A 24,594-nucleotide genomic window follows, 5' to 3' on the forward strand; every position below is an offset into this window, starting at 1 on the left:
CTGAGACCCCTGAGCTCAGGGGTCCATGTCACAGAGGCAGACACACAGCTGAGTTGTATGGAATGACGCTTTCATTGGTGTTAGTTGGGGGAAGAGGTTAATGGTTACAGGGCTGAGGCCTGGGCCACCCAGGTCGGGCTTCCAGCCCTGAGGTGGGCAGTGGGCACTACTGCTGTGGTCCAGACTCCCCCCACTGCGCCCTCTCAGGCAGTTAATAGATAGAATAAATTCCATTTATAATATATGCATTTCTCTCTGCTTAAAAAATAACATTTACAATTGAAAAAGTTTGGACTTTAGGGATCTGTTAATCCCACTACCTCTTCCCCCGCCACCTCTGCCTACAGTGAGGGAAGGCAGGGGCAGGAGCTGGGTACAGCCACTGCCACCGAGGGCACGCCCCTGCCGCGTGCTTACACGTCCTGTGTACACCTGCGGGGAGGGGCCCAGCCGGACACACTGCCTCCTCCAGCCTCAGCACCAGGGCAGCACGGCAGGTGGCAAGAGGCATTCCCTTGGCACAGGGACTTCAGACACAGGTGGGGGGGCACAGAGGAAGCACCCCAGAAGCCCTGCTGCCCCCTCCTTCTTCGTGAGGAGACAGCTCTTACCAGGGTCCCTGTCCAGGGGCGGGGCTGTCGCTCAGATCACACTCTGGGGAGGCCTTTGCTGAGTTGCAGCAGAGTCCCCTCAGCTAGTCAGGTTCTGACAAGTCCCCTTGGCCCCCACCACGGGGCTGCCCCCTAAGAACTGTGGTGCTGATAGCCACTGGCTTGGAGCAGCAGGAAGAAGCCCTGCTAGGGAGGGGTGCTGCAGCTGGAACAGCCCTCTGCCTGTCCCTAGGGTGGCAGGGGCTTCTTCGGCGCTGGAGCAAGGGCAGTGGGCACTGCGGAAGGGCCATAGGATGTCTAGCTCAATCCAGCATGGCGTCCAGCTGGTCAGCCAGGGCGTCGAACATGGTGCTGATGTCATCCAGAATGTGCTTGGTGGAGGTGCCAGGGGGGCTGCGGCAGGGGAAGGACCCGATCAGATCAGCTCAGATCAGCTCAGATCAGCTTGGGGCCCACACCCTGCTGGCCCTGGGGAAGGGAGCTGTCACTGAGCCCCTGTGTTGGTACCAAATACTTTGTGCCATCTTTTCTTACTTTCAAAATCTCCCAAGGGAGTTACCGCCCCTTATGGACGAGTTCACATGTCTCTAAATGGCAGTCACCAGGATTCCCTCAAGGTCAGATTTGGGTGCCTCCAGCATCCCCCCCACGCGCCCCCAGTGCAAGGCTCTGCCTTTGTGTCCCCTCCAACATCCCCGGGAGCCTTGCGAGCTATTCCTACCCCCAGCCTTCTCTTCCTCCCCACCCAGCCCCCTCACCCCTCTCGCTCCTCGGCACCAATGCTCTTCTCCGCAGCCCTCAGTGCAGCTGCCAGGGACGAGCTGGTCTGTTCCAGTCTCTGCTGAGCCCGGCCTGGGCCCACAGCCCCAGTGCTCTCAGGCCTCGGAGGAGGCACCGGGCGGGGGCCAAGCCGAGGAGCCAGCTTAGGGCCAGAAAATGCCAGTTGGGTACAGGCCACAGACACAGGCTTCGGGGTTGTACCTGCAGAGACAAAAAGGTCGGCTTGGGACTCTGCTGGGCTGGATGTGACCCTGCAGACGGCGCCCTCTCCCTGTAGGCCTTGGCCCTCACCTGTGCCAGGTACCTTGATGAGGGCAGCCGGAAGCTCCATCTCCCCATTCCACCGACTGCCTGCTGTGTTTTCCAGACCCGGCCCAGGGCAGGGGCACACGGAGGGCACAGGGAGCTGCACTGTGGGGCTGGGAGGATGAGGGGCCACAGCTCCTTGAGGTGGAAGGTTGCTGGGCTTGGGCTGGGGAGGACTGGGAGCAGCAGAGGAAGGTGATTCGCTGGGAGCCTGGGAGGCCAGGGGGACGGAGGGGCCAGGTGTGGCACTGGCCACTCCGAAGGCCAGCAGTGCCGTCTGCAGCGGCTCTCTCTCCCTGTATTTGGGCCTGCGCTTGACAGTGTCTGACTCTGTGAGGTTGAAATCGAGGCCAGGTGTCACAGGCGTCTCCCGGGGTGGGGGGCCAGCTGGCTTCGGCCGCTGCTTGATGGTCAGGTTCCCCTCCTCTGCAAATGGCAGCCCTTCCCCTGAGCTGCCCCGAGATGGGGGTGTCCCCTCAGGGCCTGGCTCCTCCTCCTCCTCCGTGTCTGACACGGGGCCAGCGGGGGCGGGCGTGCCAGGGGGCTCAGAGGGGCCAGTTGGTTCACTCAGTGTTCGTCTTCGAGGCCCTGCAGCTCCATCCTTGGTCCCTGGGCTCCCATCGAGTGGAGGTGGCTCCGGGGTGGGGCCAGAGACCGAGCTGAGGCGCTTGGGGGGTGGGGGTGGGGGACCTTTGCGTCGGGCACGAAGGGCAAAGGACTGGCTTCGGGGCGCCCCTCGAGTTGGGGTCGGACTAGGACTGGTCCGGGTGAGGGCGCTGCGTCCGGGTCGCCGGGTAAGGGTGGCATAACTGCCCAAGGCGCTGCCCACTGGCCCTTCGGCTTCCCCCTCACCTTCCCCCTCGGTGGGGCCCGAGCGGCTCAGGCTGTGGGACCGGCGCTTGGGCCGAGGCGGCTCCGGAGGGGTAGGAGGGGTGGCAAGGGGGCCAGCCAAGTAGGAGAAGGCCCGGGGTGCACCAGGAGGTGGTCCTGGGGCCGGGCTGGAGGGTGAGCCCTGGGGGTACATAAAAACATAAGGGGGAGGTCCTTGGCCTGGAAGTGGGGAACAAAGCTTGGGGGGCCGTTCTGTGCCCTCTGGAAGGTTCCTCTCTGGGGGGGTGCTGGAGTCTCCACCATTGGGCTGGGGAGCAGGCTGTTCCTGTGAGTGACCAGACCCCCGTGAGCGTGCCCCGATGCTCTCCTGGCTGGGGGAGCGGGCAGGGGGCAGGGGGAGCGGCTCAGGGCCACCTCCTGCCATGGCTGCCTGTAGCTCTGGGCTCAGCTCGCTGCCCTGAAAAGTGAGGAGGCGTGGGCCAGCTGCAGCTGGACCCTCCCCATTCTCCAGCCCCTCGATAGCCATCAGCTCTGGACCCCTGGCCAGCTGGCGCCCGCCTTCACCTAGGGCCTCCCCCTGCAGGAGGCCCCGCCGAAGCTCCGCCAGCCGCTTCACCCCCAGCATGAGCTTCTTCTGATGCCCTGAGAGGAGTGGATGGAAGTGGCAAGGTTAGCTAGGCCTGGAAAGGATCACCCCAGTCACCACTGGACCCCACTCTCTCTTCTCTTGGAGATCCTGGGAGGCACGTGAGGCCCAACCAGAAAGCCTCCAGGCAGGCTCACCGAGCTTGTTGACACCGATCTCCTGCAGCTCCTCCCAGGTGAGGTCGGCCACCAGCCCCATGGAGTCGTAGCCACTGCTCACCAGCTGTTTGTGATACTGTGGCAGCCCCAGTGCACACAGCCACTCCAGCAAGTCCGCCTGGAAGAGTGCCAGCATTGAGAATTGGCTCCCTGCAATCCTCTGCCCCCAGGTCAGAAAGGAAAAGACACCACACAGCACAGCTGAGGGCGAGAGCCTGTGCCACCACCGCCACCCACTCACCGGGATGTAGCTGGGCAGCCACTCAGCGATACTGAGCTGAGCGATCTCCGAGGCGATCTTCTTCCTGTGCCCAGGCTTGGTCACCCCAATGGCTGTCAGGTCCTGCCACACAGAGTCTGGGCATTAGGGTCCCTCCTCTGCCCACTGGGCCTTCCCTGTCCTCCCCAGCTGTAGCACCTACCTCAGGCGTCATGCGACTGATAGTTGGCACATCATAGCCAGCCTGCAGAAAGTGGGCAGTGTAGCCCTCCAGCTGGAACTCGCTCAGCCAGTTATGAATGGCTTGCGCATCCTGGGGGGTGAGGGAAGCAGGCAGAATTAGCAGGAGCTGAGCCAAAGCTCCTCCCTCCCCCAGGGACTTAAGTCCACACACAGTCCCTGCAGTCTCCCCTGAGGCCCAGAGTGCACTCCCCAGTGAAGGCCACACCTTCCCCTCCAGCAGCTGTTCTGGCCTCACGTCCTGGGTGAAGATCTGCTCCCCAGAGCGGTAGTTGGCCAGAGGGCGGTGGCTCAGGTTGTCTTCAAGGAGGGAGAGAAATGGAATCGGAAGTGGCAGGAGGAAGGGGTGCCAAGCCCTCAGCCTCCCCACCTGCACCTCTCCTAGCAGCCAGGTTCTAGTTACCCTTCCTACCTGCCAGGGATGGGGGGTGCAGTCCTGGCAGTACCTGGTCTTCTCCGGCAGAGGGCAGTGGCTGGAGAGAGGAAAGGAGGCAACTCAGCATTTGGGGAACTGGGAGTGGGGGGTGGGCCCTGCCCTGGAACCAGTGTCCCCCCCCCCCCGTCCCCCCCCCCCCCCCCCCCGCTTCTTACCTGGGCATTCTCAATCAGGAGGCCAGTGCTGTGGCCATTGGTGCCCTCAGAACTCTGCCCGCTGCCAGCGCTGCGGATGCTGCCCACACTGCCCTCGCTGCCCACACTATTCCTGTCACCTGCTGCAGGGGGCAGGAGTAAAGGGGTCAGAACCTCAGGTGGCACTGCCAACAGCTGACTGGCAGCTTACCCAAGCCTGACGCCCACACCAGTGCCCAGTGCTTACTCTGGGAGGATGTACCTGGGCTGTCTGGGCTAAGGCCCATCCGAGGGAGCTGGCCATAGGTAAGAGGGTGCAGGGTGTCTTCGGCAGGAGGCTGCGGTGTCCGGGAGAAGCCTGGACGCAGGGGGGTGGGCACAGAGGGAAGGCGGGGCACAGGGACGCCCACTCGCTTACTGACCACCTCGACGATGCCTGGGGGAAAGTAGCCCACACGGTCCGTGCCCCTTTGGCTCTCGTGGATGTGGCCCTTCCAGCGGCCATCGGGGTGTTGCTCAAGCACCTGCAACAGGGTGGGGAGAGCACAGTTACTCACAGCACCAAGCAAGGGGCAAGCAGCTGTCCCTGCAAGCCAGGCCAGCATCCCTGGTCCAGCTCTCCCCTATCTCCAAGAAGCTGGCCTCTGATGCCCAAATTGGCCCAAGTTCTGCCCCTGCTGCCAGTATCCACCACAGTCCCCAGTGTGCCTCCAGGGCCAGCCTGTGGTCAAACCCCAGCTCCACTATTTGCTAGCTGTGAGACCTTGGCCAAGTCACTTCCATTTCTCTAATTTTAGTTTAATTTCTCAATTTTATCATCTCTAAAACAGAATTGGTAATAGCACTACCTTCTCTGATTTTTGGAAAGAATTAAATGAGAGTGCATACAAAGACCTTACTTAGCCCACAACCTGACAACACAGCAGGTGCCCAAATAAGTAACAGTGATCATTTGTATTGGCAAAGGAATGCTGGCACGGGTCCCTCACCGTGATGACATCCCCTGCCCGGACATTGAGAGCAGTGGGATCATGAAGATTCCAGAAATCCTTGAGCGCTCGCACCTTCAGGATCCCTGAGGCCTCTAAGAGAAGGGTGAGCAGGTGTCATCTAAGGGTCCTCCACCCAACCCCCCCCCCAGGACATCTGCTCCCCTCCACATCCTGGTACCTACTGGAGCGGCTCCAGCCCCCATGGAGGGGTCTCCCCCACTGCACTCACCGCGCAGTAGCTGCTTGATTTCCCGGCTGGCCTGGGAGGTGGTGAACTGATTTACGATGTCCAGTGCCGTCTGGTTATACGTGTTCCGGATGTTCACGTCCACTCCTCCCTGGGTACACAGTGTCGCCTGAGCATGCACTGAGCACTCTGCCTATCATCTTTCAACTATCCAGGAGGTGGGTACTATTATCATTTTCAGATTTTACAAAGGAGGAAATGGAAGCCCAGGGACCAGGTCAAGGACGAGCTCTAGGTCACTCAGCTAGTGAGAGGCAGACCTGAGGTTCAAACCAGGTTGGTCTGCTCTGAAGCCACACGGCCTTGGCACCATTCAAAAGGAAGTCAGGCCCCTTCTCCAACACCCATGCAAAAACCATGCGAGTAGTAGAGTCCTCCCTGCCGTGCCTCCCTAGCCAGTCTGAGCACACAGCAGAGGCTCCCGAGTACACCTGTGGGGTGACCAAGTGTCCACACCCACCTCCAGGAGCAGCCGTACCACCTCGGTCTTGCCATACAGCGCGGCCTCGTGGAGTGCCGTGCCTGTCTTGGTCTGGCGGTTGATCTCAATCCCGGCCCTCAGGAGCTGCCTGTGGCAGGAGAGGGGGTCGTGGGGTCATGGTGGCTAGGGGCTGGAGGGGAAGCCGCCTGCCAGGGGCTGGGAGGCTGAGAGCAAGGGTGAAGATGGTGGCAGGGGAGGGCACTGTGGGGCACTGACAGTCCCCCACAAAGGGGATGAGGAAGTGGGGGGACATTGGGGATACCTGATGACTTCTCTGTGGCCATTCTTGGCAGCCAAGTGCAGGGGTGTGGTGTAGTTAGGGTCACATGGGTCCTTGGCCTCACCCTCCAGCAGCGCCACACACAAGTGGCTATTCAGCAGCAGCTGGGCCACCTGCAGCACCCAGCACCCAGTTAGAGCTTCCTCCTGAGGCCCCGCAGGCATCCAGGACCCAGCACCCCCAGGGCTGCAGGCCTCACCTTGAGCCTCCCGAATTCACAGGCCAGATCTAGTGGCGTCTTCTTGGCCTTGTTGACCAGGCACGGGTTGGACTGATGCTGGAGGAGCATTTCTGACTGGGGTGGGGGGTGCTGAGTGAGGGCCTGGCCTGCTCGGCACCTGCCCCCAGGTCCCCATAGGCAGGCTCACATACCACCTCGTAGTGTCCGTACTGCGCAGCCAGGTGCAGAGGGATCTGCCCGTCCAGCGAGGCGGCATTGACGGCTGCAGAGGCCCGCAGCAGCAGCCTCACAGGCTCCAGCCGGCCCTGCCAGGCCGCGTAGTGCAGTGGGCGCATGCCTGGCAGGAGGGAAGGGGTTTCTGAGGGAGGGCCTGGGACGGCGTTGAGTGGGGGACTGAGCAGAGCACAGAGCCACAGCTGGGAGGGCAGACAGCCCAAGGGGGTGTGACTCTGGCCTCGCCCTGGGGTGGTCAGGAAGCAGTCTGCTGTACGGGGCAGAAGCCAGAGTCCCACTGTGCCCACCATGGATAATCTGATGACCCCAGGACAGACACGTAAGTAACCTCTCTGAGCTTCCAACTCTTCATCTGAATAACAGGACAACAGCACTACCCCCATCCCAGAAGGCTGTGAAGATTAAAGAGGGAAAAGCCACCTACACGCCCAGAGAAGCTACACAGACATCAATCAGCACTACTACCGGATAGTAGGAGTGAGCTCTGATCACAGGGTCTGGGAAGGGCCTCTACCTGCTGGGCAGGGGACCCACTGGGGTCTCACCATTGCTGTCCTTGATGTCAACGGTGGCCTGCGCCTCCAGCAGCAAGGCTATGAGCTCCAGGCTGCCCCCCAAGGCAGCATGGTGGAGAGCGGAGAATCTGGTGGGGGGACAGACAGTAGGGGGTATCAGTGAACAGTGCCCCAACCCCAAACCCTGGTCTTCCACACTCGAGCCCATCCTGGGGGCTGGCAGGGATGGGTTACTCGCCCCCTCCCCACCCCCGCCAGCCCTGCCGTGGGAGCGCAGCAGCCGGGCCACAGCATGAAAGGGCTCAGTGTCTGGGCTGAGAGGCCTGTTTGTCTGGCCTCCCCCCGAGCCGGCCCAGGGGAGGGGGCCGTGGGAGCAGGAGCCCGAGGGTTCCTACCCTCCAGGGAGAAAAGGGGGCCCGGCAGGAATCTGACCCAAGAAGGCCCCTAGGAGAGGCACCAGGGCCCTCCCCTCACGCAGGGTAAGTCCACAGGCAGGGAGGTGGGCAGGACCCCTCCCTCTGGACCTACACGAGCAGGACCCAGAGCTCTCAGCAAATACACTTCAGGGCCAAGTCTGAGAGAAGGGGCTCTGGGCCTCAGGGCCTTTCCCCCCGCCCCTCCCCAGGGCTCCACTCACCCGTCCGCATCCTGGTAGTTGACGTTCAGCCTCTTCGTGGAGCCCAGGAGCTCTGGGGGTCAGGGCAGGAGGCAACAGGTACATCAGGTGACTTGTCCTCAACCAGCGTTCCCTCCCCCCATCTCACAAAGCCTGCTGACCTCTTGGTGTGCAGGAAAGCACCTGCCCCATGGCCTTTCACCGGTCCTGTCCCTGTGCTCCTACCCTGGCCCACCAGCCTGTCAGCTTGGAGGCAGGGAACTGCTGCAGCAGTGGCCTGGCTTCCCGGGCCCCGGCCTCGAGTGTTTATAGAGCCAAAGGGGGGGTACTGGCATGATGTGCCCTCAGAGGACAGGCCCACGGAGCGCATGGTTGGCATTCCTGCCTGAATGGGCCAGGGAGCAAGTCACATTGTCCTGCTGGGCCCAGCGCAGTGAAGAGAAAGGAGGGGGCGCTAGGTATTCAAGAGAAGGACTTCCGCCGACTGAAGGGCCACAGTGCCAGCCCTGGTGGGGCATCCCTCAGTGGAGCCCCACCAGGTGGGGAAAGTGGCGTCTGACAGACCTACACCTCACTCTAGCTCTGCCAGGTGCCAGCTGTGTGGCCTTGGGCAGGTCATTTAACCTCTCAGGCTCAGTGTCCTCATCTGTAAAATGAGTTGATCGCAGAACCTGCCCACAGAGGCCGTGAGTACAGTGCTCAACCTTGTCAGCATGCAAAGATGGGAGCTGTCACCATCTAGCCCTCCTTATGTGTTGGCCAATACTATCATGATGTCCCTTCAGCAACAGCTGGCACAATCCCCCACTCTCCCCCCGGATCTCGGCGGGTTCTCAGCCTGCCTGAGGAGTGACTGCTGACTCTGCACCCACAGGCTGTGAGCTGAGCTGTCTGTGCCCTGGGCAGGGGTGCTCTGCTTGCTGGTATCACCTTCTCGGGGCAGGGTTCATGCAGGTGTGCTCCCTGCCTGAGCCAGGGCACTGGTGGGGGCGGTCCTTGAAGCAATGGGGAGGGGAGGAGCAGGGGAAGGCGTGTCTCAGTGGCTCCTGCTTCCCGCTGGAACCCACCCCTGCTGGGAAGGAGGGGGCCTGGCTCGACCAGGGCTGGGCACAGTGCCAAGCATGCTGGTCCTGGCCTGCCCCCCAGGCTCTGGTGGGCCCCTGAATATCCCAGTAGCCTGGGCAAGACAGGGCCTCATTCCAGCAGGGAGGGACCAACCCCGCAATGAGGAACATGGGACTGGGAGGAGGGGACAGCTTCGTTTAGGACTGAGCCAAAGGACACTACACAAAAAAGGCAAATACAGAGCCAAGGAGGGACAGATGAGCTGATGCTGTTGGGGCCACTGGGAAGAAACACACACCTCCTAGTTTGCCTCCAGCTTCCTTGGAAAGTCCTTGTCACACAGAACCATTTGGGGTAGTGGAAAGAACAGGGCCCTTAGAAGCAGGAAATGCATGGCTCAAATGCTCACTCTGCCTTTCTGGCTGTGTGACCTTGGCCAGTTGTACCTCTCTGAGCCCCAGTAAAGACAAGGTCAGCAGGGACGAGACTAATAAAGTCCTTCATCCCGCCCACCCGTCCGCCAGCCTGGACAGTTTGGGATGGGGCAGCTGGGTGGCGGGATGCAGCCCTTCTGGGGAGGGACAGGAACAGGCACAGGCCTGGGCGGCTCTGTTATTTCCAGAACAATGGCAGGAAAGGCGGTGAGGGAGAGGTTCAGAGTGACTGGGCTGGGGACATCGGCAGGAGGGTGGAGGGTCCTGGTTCCTGGCAGTGGTTCCAGGCACTTCTGCTACAGCATAACCTTCTTCCTGGGCCTGGCTCTGGGGGTGGAAAGGTCACTCCTGATTTAGGCTCTCCAGCAGAGGATGTGAGCTCAGCCGGCCACCCCAGCCCACTCTATTTCCTCTGGCCAAAGAAGGAGACTGCTCGGGAAAGGGAGTGGGGAAGAGGGAGGGGCCAGGGCTGCCCCACCCCTTCCTCCCACCACCTGCTCCCCAAAGAGGACCTGGCAGGGGGCAGGGAATGCCACCAGACATCAAATGGAGGAGGCTGAGACAGCACCTGCCTCCCTTCTCCTCTCTTTTTGGATAGCCAGAAGCTCCAGCTACCCTCCCCAAAGGAAAGAGGGGAGTCCTGACACCTCCCTTCCGGCAGTTTCCGTGACCTCTCTGTGGTATGGAGGAGTTCCTAGCCCCACTTCTGGGAACTGCATTACAATCACCTGGAGAACGTTCTAATTTGCAGAGTCCCAGGCCCTCTGTGATTGATTCTAATTTTGGGGGGAGTCCAGGGAGTCTAAACTTTTAGAACAACCACTAGGCAGGTGCAGTATACACCACCTGTAGTCCCAGCTACTTGGGAGGCCGAGGCAGGAGGATCGCTTGAGCCCAGGAGTTTGAGGCCAGCCTGGGCAACATAGCAAGACCATGTCTTTTAAAAATAAATAAATAAATAAATAAACAATCCCTAGGTAATTCTGACCTAGGTAATCCCTAGGTAATTTTGGGGGTAGCCAAGTGTGGAGCACAGGTCGCAGCTTTGCCTCTGACCAGCCACACGATGGCTATGTGACTTTGGGCAAGTCACTAACCCTCTCTGAGCGTCACTTTCCTTATCTGTAGAACAGATATAGAAATACCTATCTCACACAGCAGTAAGGAAATTATAACATTTCATAAACTGTAAGGCTTGCGAATGTCACCTTGTGATCTCACTTTTGTCACCAGCTTCTCCAGCTCCTCAGAGGACTGGGAAGAGAGGCATGGTGCCAGGCCCTAGTCACACTGCCCGCACCTGCACCCTGTGCAGGGTGAATTTTCCCCTTTGGGGCTGAAGGCAGGGACCTCTTCACCCACAGACATTTCCCACTAGGCACAGGGGACCTTGGAGCCGAGGAGCCCAGCTGTGAAGTTCCCACCACCAGCCTCCAGACCCCCCTTGCCTGCCCTCCCGAGGGCCTCACTTTGAGGCCCCAGGGCCGTGAGGCCAGCAGCCTGACCAAGGCCCCACTGGGCAGGTTGCCAAAAACAACACACAGGAGATGGGGGAGTGGGAGTGGCTCCCACTCTTGGGCCTCAGGGCTCTCCCCTGGGACCTTCTTAGCACCTTCCCTGGTGTCCACTTCCCCAGGGCACAGAGGCCCCCCCCCCCCATAGCTCCATCTCTCCGTGCCCTGGGTCTCCCACCGTGGTGTGCAAAAACCCTTCCTTCTGGATCTCGAATAGGTGTGGGTGGGGACAAAGGTCTTTGAATACCCTGGGGGATTCCTTCCTGTGTACAGGGCCAAGGTGTGTCTTGGAGCTAGACCCCAGCACCCCAGAAAAGACCCTCCCATCCAGAGAACTCCTCCTCCAGCCTCAGTCTGATGGTAGAAACCACCTCCTGCCCCCGCTGGTCTGGGATCTCAAGGAGATAAGATAGATAACCCAGAAGTCTAGTCTCCTTGGGGGTCTCACCATAGAGGGACCCAAGCAATGGGGCTCAGGTGTGGCCACCGGTGCATGAAGCCCCCACAGCCCTGTCAGGACTACAGCCCCCAGGCTATGTGGAAACTTCTAGAAAATTAGCTTTGGCCACACTCCCCCCCAGGGGCAAAAGCAGATCAGTTAGGGGAAGAGGGGTTTTATTTTATTTCATTTATTTTTTATTTTTTTGAGACAAGAGTCTTCCTCTGTTGCCTGGGCTAGAGTGCAATGGCGTCAGCTTAGCTCACAGCAACCTCAAACTCCTGGGCTCAAGTGATCCTCCTGCCTCAGCCTCCTGAGTAGCTGGGACTACAGGTGTGCTCCACCACATTCGGCTAATTTTTTCTGTTTTTAGTTGCCCAGCTACATTTTTTCTGTTTTTAGTAGAGACAGGGTCTTGCTCTTGCTCAGGCTGGTGTTAAAATTCCTGACCTCAGGCCGGGCGCGGTGGCTCACGCTTGTAATCCTAGCACTCTGGGAGGCCGAGGCGGGCGGATTGCTCAAGGTCAGGAGTTCAAAACCAGCCTGAGCGAGACCCCGTCTCTACTATAAAAAATAGAAAGAAATTAATTTGCCAACTAATATATATATATAAAAATTAGCCGGGCATGGTGGCACGTGCCTGTAGTCCCAGCTACTTGGGAGGCTGAGGCAGTAGGACTGCTTAAGCCCAGGAGTTTGAGGTTGCTGTGAGCTAGGCTGACGCCATGGCACTCACTCTAGCCTGGGCAACAAAGCGAGACTCTGTCTCAAAAAAAAAAAAAAAAAAAATTCCTGACCTCAAGTGATCCTCCCTCCTTGGCCTCCCTGAGTGCCAGGATTACAGGTGTGAGCCACTGCGCTCGGCTGGGAAGAGGGGTTTTAGCAAGTAGATAGTGTTGAACTTTTATTTAAAGTAGTAGATAACTTAATGGGGGTATCAGTAAAATAAGACATAAACACAGAGATGCTGTTGTTGAAGCCTGTGTGTATGGGGTTGGAGTGAGGAATGTGTTCTATCTATTCAGTCTTTCCCAGCCATTGGCAGAAACCCCCTGGCTCCATAGAACACATATGCAAAGCCATCTGCCTCAAGGCAAGTCCATGAGGGCAGGGATTTTGGTCCGTTTTGTTCACTGCTAGAGACAAGTGCTTAGAACACACCTTGGCACAAAATACGAACTCAATAAAAATGTAAATGAATGTACTTAAACCCTCTCTCTGTAGGCAAGGAAACTTCAGCCCAGAGAGGTTAAGTGAGTTGCCTAAGGACACATAGTAAGGAGACTCAACTCTCTGGCTCTCCCACAGAGGCGCTTCTTGTCCAGAACAAGATAGTCCTCCCTACTCGAGTATGCATATCACAATGACACCCCCTCCACCAAGCCTCTGTGGCCTGAGCTCTCGGGGAAGGTCCTTGACTGGATGGTCTCCCCACCGAGTACTCACTTGTTTTTGCCGCCTTGACCTTAGCCACCAGTTTCTGCACACCAGTTACATCTCCGTTCTTGACAGCGAGGATCAGGTCCTGTTCACGACCCATCCTGGCCCCTGGGCCAGGCTCTGGCTTGAGTCCAGGGCAGAGGCAGGCAAACTGGTCCAAGCCAAGATGTCAAGGAGCCATGCCTCAGCCCCCTGGAGAGCCCCTGGTCCTGGAGCACGTCTGGTGTCCCAGGCAATGGGCTCCTTGTCAGGCGCTGATGGATATTCCCTCAAGGTGCTCCGTGAGCTGCCACCACAAGCAGGAAAGCCAGTCTCGGAGGGGGTGGAGGCTACGTGGAAATCTGGACGGATATCAGCTTGCAGCTTCCGACGGCCCCGGGATGGGCCGGGACTGGGCACGCCAATCTTCCCGGCTTGGCTGGGGAGCACCAGTGCCCACCCAGAGAGCAGCCAGCATTCCCTCGGGACTCAGGCAGCCGCGGTAGACAAGTGTCAGGGGTCTGGAAAAGGCGCAGTGCCTCTGTTTGAAGCCTGGGCAACAGTCTGCAAGGGTCTCCGCAGCAGGGCAGAGGATGAGCAGGACAGAACCTCCAGGCAGCCCCCAAGCCACCCTGACTGCCCCTGGGAGTCAAGGGAGGGGCTGAGCCACTCCAAGGGGGGGAGGAAGCCTTCACGCTGAGAGGAGTTTGTGGAGGGGGAGGTGGTGTTCTGGGAGGGGGAGGCTGAGTCACTGGGGCCCTAGGGCACCTGGCAGCACCTCCACCTTGGGCAGGAGGGGCCCTGGCAGCACGACACACCGGGGCAGGCCAGGCCAGCACCCTGTTCTCCACAGCCCCAGGCTCCAACACCCACAGACAACTGGCGGGCCAGGAGGTGGGGCCTGGGAGGTTCAGGCACGGGCAGGCGGGCAGGGGTCACTCCCTGTCAAAGGCGCCTGTCCCCACACTCCTCCCTACCTCGGCTTTACTTTCCGAGCTGGATGCCCTAGCCCCAGGGCTCTTTATGACTGAGGGCAGGGAACCGGGAGCTCATGGCCCCCCATTTCTGCTTGCTGGAGAGGGACGCTTTACAGCACCTGTTCCTGACCCGTCTTCACCCCTTGCGTGGAGCAGCTGGGCAGAGAACAGAGGCAGAGCCGGGGCACTGCTGACAAAAGGGGCTCCCGGGCCCCCCACGCTTGAACCTGAAGCCCAGACCCTCGACTTCACTGCAGAAAAGCTTACGTCAGTTCCTCGGTGGCGGCGAATTTGTTGCCAGAGTCTTGTGGCATGAGACCTGCACAGGCCTGGGGCCCTGGCTGGGAGCCCCTCACTCCCAAAGCGTCCCGAGCGCAACCCAGAGGGCACTCCCCCTCAGGGCCCGCGGCCGACTCGAGGGGGGGCGCGCCTGGCAGCGCCCGGGGTCGGGCTGGCTCCCCCGCCCCCCGGAATGCCCCTCCAGCGCCACGCAACCCCCCAGCCCAGCCCGGCGCAGCCCAGGCCGACCCGGGAACAAAGCGGCAGGAGGAACCGGAGGGCACGGCGCCGGAGGTGCCGATGCGGAGGAAGGAAAGAGGGGGCGCGAGGAGGACGGAAGGCGCGGAGAGATGGAGGCGCCCGCCAATCCCGCAAAAAAAGTTAGTTTGTGCCCGCCCTTAAGGGTGCTGACCCCCGGCTCAGGTCCCGCAGTCTCACCTCGCCCGGCCGTCCCGCCGGGGGTCCGGCTGGCCCTGCTCGGTCCCTGGCACTCAGGACGTGACTCCCACGGCCCCCCACCCCCTTCTCCTTCTCCTTTTCCAAGGCCGGCTCGGCGCCTCCCGCAGGAAATCCCGCCCCTCCCCCGTCCCTCCCGCCGGATCGGGAGAGAAGGGACGGTCCGGGCCGCGCACTCGGGCTGTCAGTCAGCGCCTGCGGCCCCGCCCCCGCCGCGACAGGCCCCGCCCCCACCGCGCCAGTCCTGACCAGGGGCGCGGGCCGGGTCCGCGCATGCGCGCAGGTGAAGCGGAGCTGGAGAGTGCGAGTTCGCGCTCTGAGTGCAGGTTGTGGAGCTGAGGTGACCTGGGGCTCTGAAGTCGAGAGCCAAGGGCGAGATACCCTGGGTGTGGCTGGGTGGGAGAGAAGGCGTGATGTGAAGGGATGTGGCAACCAAGACCCGGGGACCCCACTTGGGTAACCCCCTTCCTCTCTGCCCTCCGCCTTTCCCGGGACTCCCGCGGCGGTCGCCCGCGGCCAGAGCGGCCGACCCGCAGCCGCGGGCCGGAGCAATGCTGCCACCTAGCGGGCGGCGACGGGGCGGCTCGCGTGGCGGCGGGGGACCCCGGCCTGCAGGAGGTGCTGATGGAGGGTTGCGGTGGCGCTTCAGCACCGTCGTGGGCCGGACAGCGCCTCCCACCGCCGGCCCTCGGAACCCGTCCTCGGAGCCACTCCGAAGGGGCCCAGCCGAAGACCCTGACGGAACTCCGAACAGCCCGGGACCGCTCCTCACAGCCCCCGGGCGGCCCGAAGTTTGCAGAGCTGGAATTTGGGGGCCCTTCTTCTTCCTCCTTGCCCAGTCCGGGCGGCGGAGGGTACGGCCACACATTTGACTATTCATTCTACACTCACAGACGTCCGCTCCTCAACTTCTATGGGAGAGGTGCCCAGAGGAGGGCTGGGGACAGGAGGGGGAGCTCCTGCACGCCCAGAAATCTGCAAACGAAACTCCCAGCGCCCGGAATCGAGGCGCGCGTGACCGGCAGGCGCTAGGACCCAGGACGGCAGAAGGGCGGAGAGCCGGTGGGTGTGTCGGGGGACTTCGGGAGCGCAGGTCCGAGAGGCGGGCGCTAGGGCCGCGCGGATTCCGGCGGTGGGCGGGGCTTGGGCGGCGCGCGCGCAGCCGCAGACTGCAGCCAGATGGAGCCCGAACCCGAGCCGGCGGTCGTGGAGGTTCCGGCGGGGCGCGTGCTCAGGTGTGGCGCGGCCCCTGGGCGGCGTGGGCGGGGTCCGGAGGCAGGCCGGTGGCCTCGAAGCGCGGCGCTGACCCCGTGTCCCCTTCTCCCCCAGCGCCCGGGAGCTCCTCGCTGCCCGCTCGCGGCCCCAGAAGCTGCCCCAGCGCTCGCATGGCCCCAAGGACTTCCTCCCCGACGGCTCGGCGGCCCAGGCCGAGCGGCTGCGCCTGTGCCGGGAGGAGCTGTGGCAGCTGCTGGCCGAGGAGCGCGTGGAGCGCCTGTGAGAGGGGCGGGCCGGGGCGGGGCGGGGGCGGGGCGGACGCACCCCGTGGACCTCTCCCGTAGACAGAGACGGACCCCCCCACTCCTCGCCAGGGGCAGCTTGGTGGCCGCCGAGTGGAGACCGGAAGAAGGTTTCGTGGAGCTGAAGTCTCCTGCGGTGAGCGGCGGGGCTCAGGGACAGGGGACCTGCTTTCTCCGTCCTCCTGTCGTCTGTGACACTTGCTCTGGGTCCCACACAGGGTAAATTCTGGCAGACCATGGGCTTTTCAGAGCAGGGCCGGCAGCGGCTTCACCCCGAAGAGGCACTGTATCTGCTGGAGTGTGTGAGTGGGGCCGTGGGGAAGGGGTCGGGGACCAAGGAACCAGAAGAACACGTTTTTATCGGAGAAAAAGCATTCACAAGCATGTTTTCAGAGAACTTATAACTGGACTTCTAGGGCAGGAGACGATACCATGCGGGGAGCAAGGAGTCCAGTCCAAATTAGTGGTGCTGCCCCACTTTCCTGGTTGTTCATATTCTTGCTTGGATTCTGGGAGGTGGCGGGGGGAGATATCAGAGCTGGGAAGTGTCCCTATTTGACTGTGACGCTGCACAGAGTGCTGACAAGCTGAGCTTCTGGCCCCACTTCCAGGGCTCTATCCAGCTCTTCCACCAAGACCTGCCACTGTCCATCCAGGAAGCCTACCAGCTGCTGCTGACCGAGGACACCGTCACTTTGTTGCAGTACCAGGTATCTGCTGCCTCCTGCCCCTGACCAGAGGAGCCACCCATCCACTGAGTAAATGAGAATTAACAAGTACCTGTGAGGTTCCAGACACAGTGTCACATGCTGGGGCAACAAGACAGATGAGGACTGTGCTGTTACCAGGCTTACTTTGTATTGGTGGCAATTGGAAAATAAGTAAACAAATGAACTGTTGACTTCACAGGGATCCCAGTGCTAAGTAGAAGGTAAGGTGGGGGAGGAGAAGTGGGAGAGATTGGGCTGTTGGTTCAGGTGAGAGGAGCTAGGGGCTTAGCCCAGGTTGGGGATGGGTGGAATTGCTGTCCATGAAAAGAAGTGGGTGAATCTCAGACATATTTTGGAGAAAGAATGGATAAGTCTGGAGTGTGGGGAGAGGTCAAGGCTAAGGACATAAACGTAGCATGGGTGGTATTTAAACCATGGGGCTATGTGGGAGTGCTGCCAGAGTAGAGGGCTGGGACTGTCCATCCCAAGTAGATTAGGGGCAATATAAGGACCAGAAATAAGCCAGCAGTGGTGGCACATGCTGGTTATCCCAGCTACTTGGGAGGCTGAGGCAGGAGGATTACTTAAGTCCAGGAGTTTGAGACTGCAGTGAGCTATGATTGACCCACTGGACTTCCAGCCTGGACAACAGAGGGAGACCCCATCTCTAAAAAATAATAATAAACAGGATAAAAAACAGACCGAGGAGTGTCTGTTAATGCAGGAGAGGAACCAAAGTGGCACCATGGGAGCCAAGAGAAGATATTTCAGGGAGGAAGTGATCACCTGTAATGAAGGCTGCTGAGACATCAAGCAAGATGGGGAACACCCCATAATATGTCCCTCTGATGTGGATACAGGGACATAAGGATGAACTTGTGCCACTTTACCAGAGACTTTTCCTGCCTGTGTCTGTGGAGGTGTGAGGATGGGGACATGTCCACTACCTTCTGCCATCTTTTTGTCCAAATTGTAGTTAGGAGCTTCACTCTATCAGTTTTAGTATAAATATATTTGAATATTCTAGGGCATAGTTTTTTTGTTGTTGGTTCAACACTATCAGCTTTTGGGGATTTGCATTAAAGTCAAGAAATTGCTAAATGTCATTTGTGCCCAGAGTAAGGTAAGTGACAGGACAGGAATTCAGAGACTGAGATCTTACTCTGGGATGATGCTTATAGAGTGTGGTCCAGCCTGTCCCAGGGTTTGGAATCTGGAGGTGTACAGGAGGGGCATGGAGGGCCATGGGGAGGGGCTTGTGTCTGGATAAACTATTTGGTGTTTTCAAGGGTGGCCACCTGAGTTTCCGTTTCTTTTCTTTTGAGGTCTTCAGCCACCTGAAGAGACTGGGTTATGTGGTTCGACGATTCCAACCAAGGTAACGCCCTTTCCCTTTTCCCCTCCATCCGTTCTAGTCCTGGGACCTGGCTGACTAGTCCTATGTAGAGTGGTTACTCCCTAACTGGAACCCCTGGCTGGAGTGCAGCTCCCTGGACATGGACTGGGAGCCTCTGCTGGAAGTGTTCTCTCGAAAGCCATGTTGGGACGAATCCAGGCCATTGAACTTTATCCTGGGTAATCAAATCGAGACCTGTCTTCATGTAGTGACTGAGCACGTACAGCTCACAGAGAGCATTGAGATGCAGGACTGGATCAGTGCCTGCACTTAGTAGGTGTGCGGGCAGATTTGTTGAGTGCATGCGTGCATGAAGGACCGAGTGAGGAATTTCCAATTGAGTAGGGTTTCACGTGTCTTATGCTAGGTTAGATGCCTTTTCCTTTATCACCTTGGTAATCCAGCATTGGCTAAGAGCCACAGAGACCTTCAGACTTGGAGTGGAAACTGCTAGAGTCTTTGCGGTTACACAGTATGTCATGAAAGCTCTAAAACAGGCACAGCCTTTGTTTCCTGAAAGTAGACTGTATCCTAAGGAAATAATCACGAATGAGTGCAGGGGGTCACTCGTGAGAACGATCCGCCATAATTATTGACCGCTTATTGGGTGCCAGGCCCGTACTCCATGCTGAGGAATAAACTTGCCACCCTCATGGAGCTTGTGTCTTGCAGTTAGTAGGGAGCTTGCCCAAAGCACCATAGGTTGCAAAATCAGTGTACTTAGAAGCAACCTGTGACTTCACCAGTGGAGGCTTACCCACGCAAATTAGAGTTTATCCCTCAGAGCAGCTCTGACTGATGGAACTTTCTATAGTAACTAAAATGTTATTTGTCTGTGCTGTCCAGTGTATGGAGCTTGAGCAACTGTGGGACTGAATTTTTAATTTTATTTAATTTTAATTGACTTAAATTTAACTTAAATAGCCACCTGTGGCTAGTGGCTACTGTATGGACCAGTGCAGCCACACCGCCATAAAAAATTCACAGTAGAGAAGGATGCCATAGTGTTAAGGGGCCGTGTCCACGATGCATTACTGAGAGAAAAGAAAGATCACGAAGCAATATGTTAGTACAATGCCATTTTTTCAGAAAAAAATATACGGAGAGAGATTAGTCTGCATATGTATTTAAGAAACAAAAATGTTGACACAGTTACCCAAGGTTTTTCTTTTTTTTTTTTTTTTTTTTTTTTTTGAGACAAAGTCTCACTCACCCCAGGTAGAGTGCAGTGGCATCATTATGGCTCACAGCAACCTCAAACTCCTGGGCTCAACTGATCCTCCTGCCTCAGCCTCCTGAATAGCTGGGACTTATGGGCACCCGCCACGATGCCTGGCTAATTTTTCTATTTTTAGTGGAGATTGGGTCTTGCTTTTGCTCAGGTTGGTCTCGAACTCATGAACTAAAGCAATCCTCCCATCTTGGCCTCCCAGAGTGCTAGGATTACAGGCATGAGCCACTGTGCCGAGCAACGGTTTTTATCATTTCTTGTTATTTTATTATTTTATTTTTCTGTATTTTCCAAGTTTTCTGGTTCCACTGGTTTTTCTTGCCAATAATTAGTCATTTATTGCCAGCTCTTCAGGAGCCCCAACTCCAGTGAGCCTCTGTTGAAAGGTGCTGTTAGTAAGACCCAGAGGCCTGGGCACATGTGCCCTCCCCCTGCAGGTCTGTCTGGGGCCTTGGCCCTTGGGTGTGCCTTGGATCCTGGCCCTCTGACTGTCCCCTCGGCCCTGTCTCACTTATCTGACCGGAGCACCAGGCTGAGGAGGTGGGTCTGTTGCCCACCCGCTGTTCTTACCCCACAGCTGTGTCCTGTCCCCTTATGAGAGGCAGCTTAACCTGGATGGCAGCACCCAGTGCCTGGAGGATAGGGGTGGCAAGAGGAAGAGGAGGGGCTCCAGCTCTCGGTAATGTTCCCGTCATGGCTACCCCCAGGGAGTGCTGGTGTCTGGGACCTTGGAGAATGCACAGGCTTAAGAGCGAGGCTTGCGTGGCTCCTGCGCAGGCTCAGGGAGATGTTTGCGTGGGATGCGTGCACCTCAGCAATCAGGAGCAGATGTGCTGCTTTTCCTCCCACTTCCCTCAGGTCCATTAATAAGAAGGCCAAGGCGCTGGAGAACTCCCTGCAACCAGAGAGTCTGGCAACTTCCAGCCCACCTCCCTGCCGATGCCCAGAAGAGAAACCCCTGCTTTTGGAGTCCCTGGGGCCCTGCCCTGGCCTGGCCAGGGAGGGTGCGGGGTGCAGCTGGGAGAGTGGCCAAGTAGGGAATGGAGTCCAGGGGGCTCGGAAGCTGCGCTGGAACTTTGAGCAGATCTCCTTCCCCAACATGGCTTCCGATAGCCGCCACACCCTCCTGCTTGCCCCAGCCCCAGAGCTGCTCCCGGCCAACGTGGCTGGGCGGGAGACAGACGCCGAGTCCTGGTGCCAGAAGCTGAACCAGCGGAAGGAGAAGCTATCCAGGCGGGAACAGGAGCAACAGGCAGAGGCCAGGCACTTCCAGGAGGACATAAATGCAGACCCTGAGGTGCGGCGCTGCTCCAGCTGGCAGGAGTACAAGGAGCTGCTGCAGAGGCGGCACCTGCAGAGGAGCCAGAACCTCCCCACACACCTGTGGGGCCAGCCTGTCACGCCCTTACTGAAGCTTGGCCAGGCAGCCTCTCCAGGTACCCCCTTAGCCTGCCACTGCCCCACTGGCCAGTGGCAGCTGAGGAATCACAAGACTTGGGAAGGGGCATGTGTGGACCAGGACTGGCTGAGGCTTAAGAAAGGTGTGGGAGGAGGGTGCTGTCCAATGGAGTGGAACCCACAAGGACAGTCAGTTGTCCAGGCAGCGGCCAGGACAGGGCCCATGTGGGAAGGTTTAGAGATGGTGAGTCATTGTGCCAGGAGAGGTGAGGAGGGGTGAAAACTACAGCCGTGTCCTTATAAACAAGGTGCATGTGGATGGCTTTGCCCCCAACTAGCTGTGGTCCCCTCTTCTCCCAACCCTGTTAGCTGGAACCATCTCAAGCTAACAGGATCATTCCAGGGTCCCTTACCACATCTAGGAGATGCTATCTTGGCCAAATTAAAGGAAGGCTTACTGTCTGCACAGAGAACTAATAGGGTAAAAATAGTCTGAGTTAAATATATTAACAGATTCAGAATTACTTAAAATCTTCATGGGAACTTGGCAGATTGTAGCTAACTAGGTTGGGTTTGCCAGATCAGTTAAATTGGACTTCCAGATAAACAAGTAATTTTTCAGTATAAGTATGTTCCAAATATTGCATGGAACATACATATACTGAAAAAACTTGCTAAATCTGGCAATGCTAAACTAGGTGGCAGATTCAGAAGTGTCAAGGGAGTGTATAGATGCTTGCCTCTTCTTCCCAGCACCTTGTTTTCACTGTCCTTGTAGCCATGGTCCTTCAGCATATCTCTGTGCTGCAGACAACACACCTTGCCGATGGAGGTGCCCGGTAAGTTTCCAAGTAGCACGTCTCCCAGGGGTTGGCAGCTGAGATTTGGCTCCTGAAGTTGGGTGTGAGCTAGAGGATCATTCCAGAGACCTCAATCCACATGCCTAGCTCTGAGTGACAGCTAACATTCATATGTGTCTGGGGGAGAGGGAGAAATGATAGTCAGGTGGGTTTATTTCAAGGGTTTGGAGCCCCCTCCCTTGAGTGGAACCTCACAAGCTCAGTTGCCCTAGATGAGGTTGCTTCCTGGAACTGATGGAGAGGAAGGGTGGAGTAGAAAGGAAAGGTGGGCGAGGAGAGTTGGTATCCTGAGGTTTCTCACTCTGTTTTCAGACTGCTGGAAAGGTCTGAGGGCTTGGAAATCAGCTTTGATGTTTACCAGGCTGACGCTGTGGCCACCTTCCGAAAGAATAACCCTGGCAAACCTTATGCCCGGATGTGCATTAGTGGGTATGAAATGAGTAAGCACAGCCCCCCAATCCCTGGCTGCTGCCAGTTCTCCTGTGACTCTGGTGGACCTGCTCTCCACCCCAGCCAGTGTGCCGATCCCTGAGAGGAAGCTGAGGTCTAGAGAGGTTAAGTGAGCTCCAAAAGGCCACACAGCCAGTTGGTGCTATGAAACCCAAGTTCCCCAACCCATAGCTCCTCATTGCTGCCATTTTGGGGTACTCTCTCTCCTAGACCACTTTAGTCCCAGGCTTACCCAGCAGAAGGGATATGGATTGGAGGGATATACAGGCTAAGAGTGATGAGAACCTTGCTTTTCCTAGCCCCTGCCCCGTCAAGGCTCATGCTCTCTTAGATAACCATCAGGGTCATGTGGTCTGCAGATAAGAGAGCCTAGGGATCAAAATTCTTGCACCCCCAACTCCTGTCTTAAAATCTCCCTTCTCTGGGAGTCTCAGAGGGCCTGGGGTCTCAGAGCTTATGGGTGAGCTATGGCCAGGTCTCATGCTAACCCTTCTCCCTGCAGATTTGATGAGCCTGTCCCAGACCTCTGCAGCCTCAAGCGGTTGTCCTACCAGAGCGGTGATGTTCCTCTGATCTTTGCCCTGGTGGATCATGGCGACATCTCCTTCTACAGCTTCAGGGACTTCACATTGCCCAGGGATCTGGAGCACTGACCACACAGCTCTGTGGGGGATGGAGCTTGCTCTGGGGAACCTGGACTGTCTGTTCTCAGGGACCACCTCAGCTGCCTCCTGTACCTGGACTCTGACCTGTAACTGCAGCAGCAAGTCTGGGCCTTGGCCCTGGGTGTCTCATACTTGCAAGAAAGTCAAACTGTGCTCCAAGCCTTCCCTGGCCACTGCAGCACTTCCAAGCCCGGGGCCTGAGATTGCTGCCTTGCAGTGACTCCTTTGGAACTCAGGACTAGATTTTAGAGACCCAGGAAGTGGGGCAGAAGAGAGGACTCTGTGCCTTTAACGAGAGGGTGCCTGCTTCGTGCCATAAAGCCAAAGCCATTAAAAATAGATCTCTGTTCTGCTGTGGCTGGATATACTGGACAACCCCCCTGCCCCTCCATCCCGTCATCGGTGGAACTTTCCCCCTGTCGCTCATGCGACCTTTGCCCACTCACAGGGAGAACCAGTTTCTCTGGTGCAGGACCAAAGAGGGAAGCCTGCTGGTGGACAGGAAAGGGACCTGGAACCTTTCCAACCTTTCCAGTGTTCCTGCAGGGTACTCTGGAAGGAGGCTGGTGCTCTGTCGGAGGAGGCTGGCCCTCTTCCCTGAGTGCAGCTGGGTCAGAGTAGAAGGGTGGCCCAGAGGTCCCTGTCGGTGTGGCTTGAACCCAAGCAGCTATCCAGTGGACAGATCAGGTCGGTTCTCGCCCCAGGCCTCCACACCCCTTCCGTTCTTGCCTCTTGTCACTCCAACCCCCTCCCTCGCTGGTGCTAAAAACTTAGGCAGTTGTTGCTGTCCCTCAGGGCCTCGGGCCCTGCCTGTCACTGCAGTGGACATGGAGGAGGTGGGTCCCGCCCCGAGGGAAGGCGTCTCGCCACGACGCCCGTCCCCAACCTGGGACCTGAAACCTGGCCCTGCATCCACAGGATCCACAGGTCGTCGTCTCTGGGCTGAGCGCTCTTGGGAGGAGCTGGCCCGGCTACGCCCCTCCCTCGGCAGTTCGGGGGAGTGGTGGGAGGGACGGCTCGCCTCTGGAGTCCGGCCTGGGAGGCGGCCTGGGGCAGCGGCGCGTTCCGGGAACTATTTCCGCCTCCGGGAGGCGGCGGGACACTGGGCGCGGCGCGCCGTCCTGCGGCCAGGTGCGCGCAGGTGAGGCCCGGGGCGGGCCCGCAGCGCCTCTCGCATATTCATGAAGGTCACGGTCCCGCCCCCGCGCTGCCGGGGGCCGCGGATTGGCCGGGGTGCGGCCCCCGCCCCCGAGGGCGCCCTCGCTGCGCCCCGGCCCCGTCGGCGCAGGGCCGGGGCGGGGCCAGGCCGGGGGCGGGGCTCGGGGATCTGCGGCCGGGCCGGCTCGCCCTTTATGTAAATAGCGCGACTCCGCCCCGGCTCGCCGCGCCGGAGGTGAGCAGGAAGGAGACCGCGGCCCAGCAGCCCGTGGGCCGGCGGCGGAACGAGCGGGGCAGGCGGCGGGCGGCGAGGGACGGCAAGGCCTCGGGCGGGGGCCAGCCTGGGAGTCCAGGTGAGGTGCGGGCCGGACTCACCTAGCCGGGCCCGCCCCCTTGGGGCGCCCGCCACTCGGGGCGGGGAGGCAGGGAGGGCAGAGACCCCTGGGCTTCCTGGCCCGGGTGGGGAGCGCTGCGCCCAGGTCCGCCCACCTCGCCCTAGTCCCCGTCACTCGCCACCTCCGAGAGAAAGACACCTGTAGAAAGTGCCGCTGGGAACTTACTTCTCTCGGCCCGACCCGCCCGCGATTATCGAACTTGGGTTTGGGGTTTGCACAATAGTGTTGGCTTGGGGAACAGGAGAACAGGTGCCTGGTCCGGCTGGGTGCGGGGGCTCCGTGGGCGCAGACTGGAGTCCCGGGGCCCACGTGCAAGGCGGGGG

At 59.0% G+C, this 24,594-nt stretch overlaps 3 protein-coding genes across 7 annotated transcripts in view; 2 read left to right on the top strand and 1 right to left on the bottom strand.

Moving 5' to 3' along the window:
• Window positions 1-53: 53 nt before the first annotated feature.
• CASKIN2 (CASK interacting protein 2) lies at window positions 54-14,609 on the bottom strand. The gene is made up of 20 exons (XM_012778808.2): window positions 14,474-14,609; window positions 12,807-13,300; window positions 7,930-7,981; window positions 7,323-7,420; window positions 6,735-6,880; window positions 6,562-6,657; window positions 6,345-6,475; window positions 6,062-6,170; window positions 5,584-5,692; window positions 5,352-5,446; window positions 4,625-4,886; window positions 4,384-4,505; window positions 4,205-4,265; window positions 4,001-4,092; window positions 3,755-3,865; window positions 3,574-3,675; window positions 3,312-3,450; window positions 1,683-3,170; window positions 1,370-1,592; window positions 54-1,004 (listed from the first exon to the last, which is right to left on the bottom strand). Exons 2-20 carry the CDS (start codon window positions 12,898-12,900, stop codon window positions 914-916), a joined length of 3,621 nt encoding a protein of 1,206 aa, XP_012634262.2. The 5' UTR covers window positions 12,901-13,300; window positions 14,474-14,609; the 3' UTR covers window positions 54-913.
• A 1,034-nt stretch (window positions 14,610-15,643) lies between these two features.
• Window positions 15,644-22,848, top strand: TSEN54 (tRNA splicing endonuclease subunit 54). 3 transcript variants are annotated; one of them, XM_012778810.2, is made up of 11 exons: window positions 15,644-15,726; window positions 15,821-15,985; window positions 16,081-16,144; window positions 16,227-16,310; window positions 16,620-16,718; window positions 18,044-18,096; window positions 19,923-20,024; window positions 20,204-20,781; window positions 21,522-21,582; window positions 21,916-22,032; window positions 22,556-22,848. In XM_012778810.2, exons 1-11 carry the CDS (start codon window positions 15,671-15,673, stop codon window positions 22,704-22,706), a joined length of 1,530 nt encoding a protein of 509 aa, XP_012634264.2. In that variant the 5' UTR covers window positions 15,644-15,670; the 3' UTR covers window positions 22,707-22,848. The 3 variants fall into 3 exon arrangements, with proteins under 3 accessions (XP_012634264.2, XP_012634265.2, XP_012634266.2); XM_012778811.3 differs by having other exon boundaries at window positions 21,916-22,043; window positions 22,556-22,764; XM_012778812.2 differs by lacking the exon at window positions 19,923-20,024.
• Window positions 22,849-24,089: 1,241 nt separating this feature from the next.
• LLGL2 (LLGL scribble cell polarity complex component 2) overlaps window positions 24,090-24,594 on the top strand; it is a 37,171-nt gene continuing 36,666 nt past the window's right edge. For all 3 annotated transcript variants that reach the window (XM_012778814.2, XM_012778816.2, XM_012778817.2), the window contains exon 1: window positions 24,090-24,229. The gene's annotated coding sequence lies outside the window, so the exon portion shown is untranslated. The remainder of the gene's footprint in view (window positions 24,230-24,594) is intronic.

This window comes from Microcebus murinus, chromosome 18 (assembly GCF_040939455.1).
Source record: "Microcebus murinus isolate Inina chromosome 18, M.murinus_Inina_mat1.0, whole genome shotgun sequence".
Lineage (NCBI taxonomy): Eukaryota > Metazoa > Chordata > Mammalia > Primates > Cheirogaleidae > Microcebus > Microcebus murinus.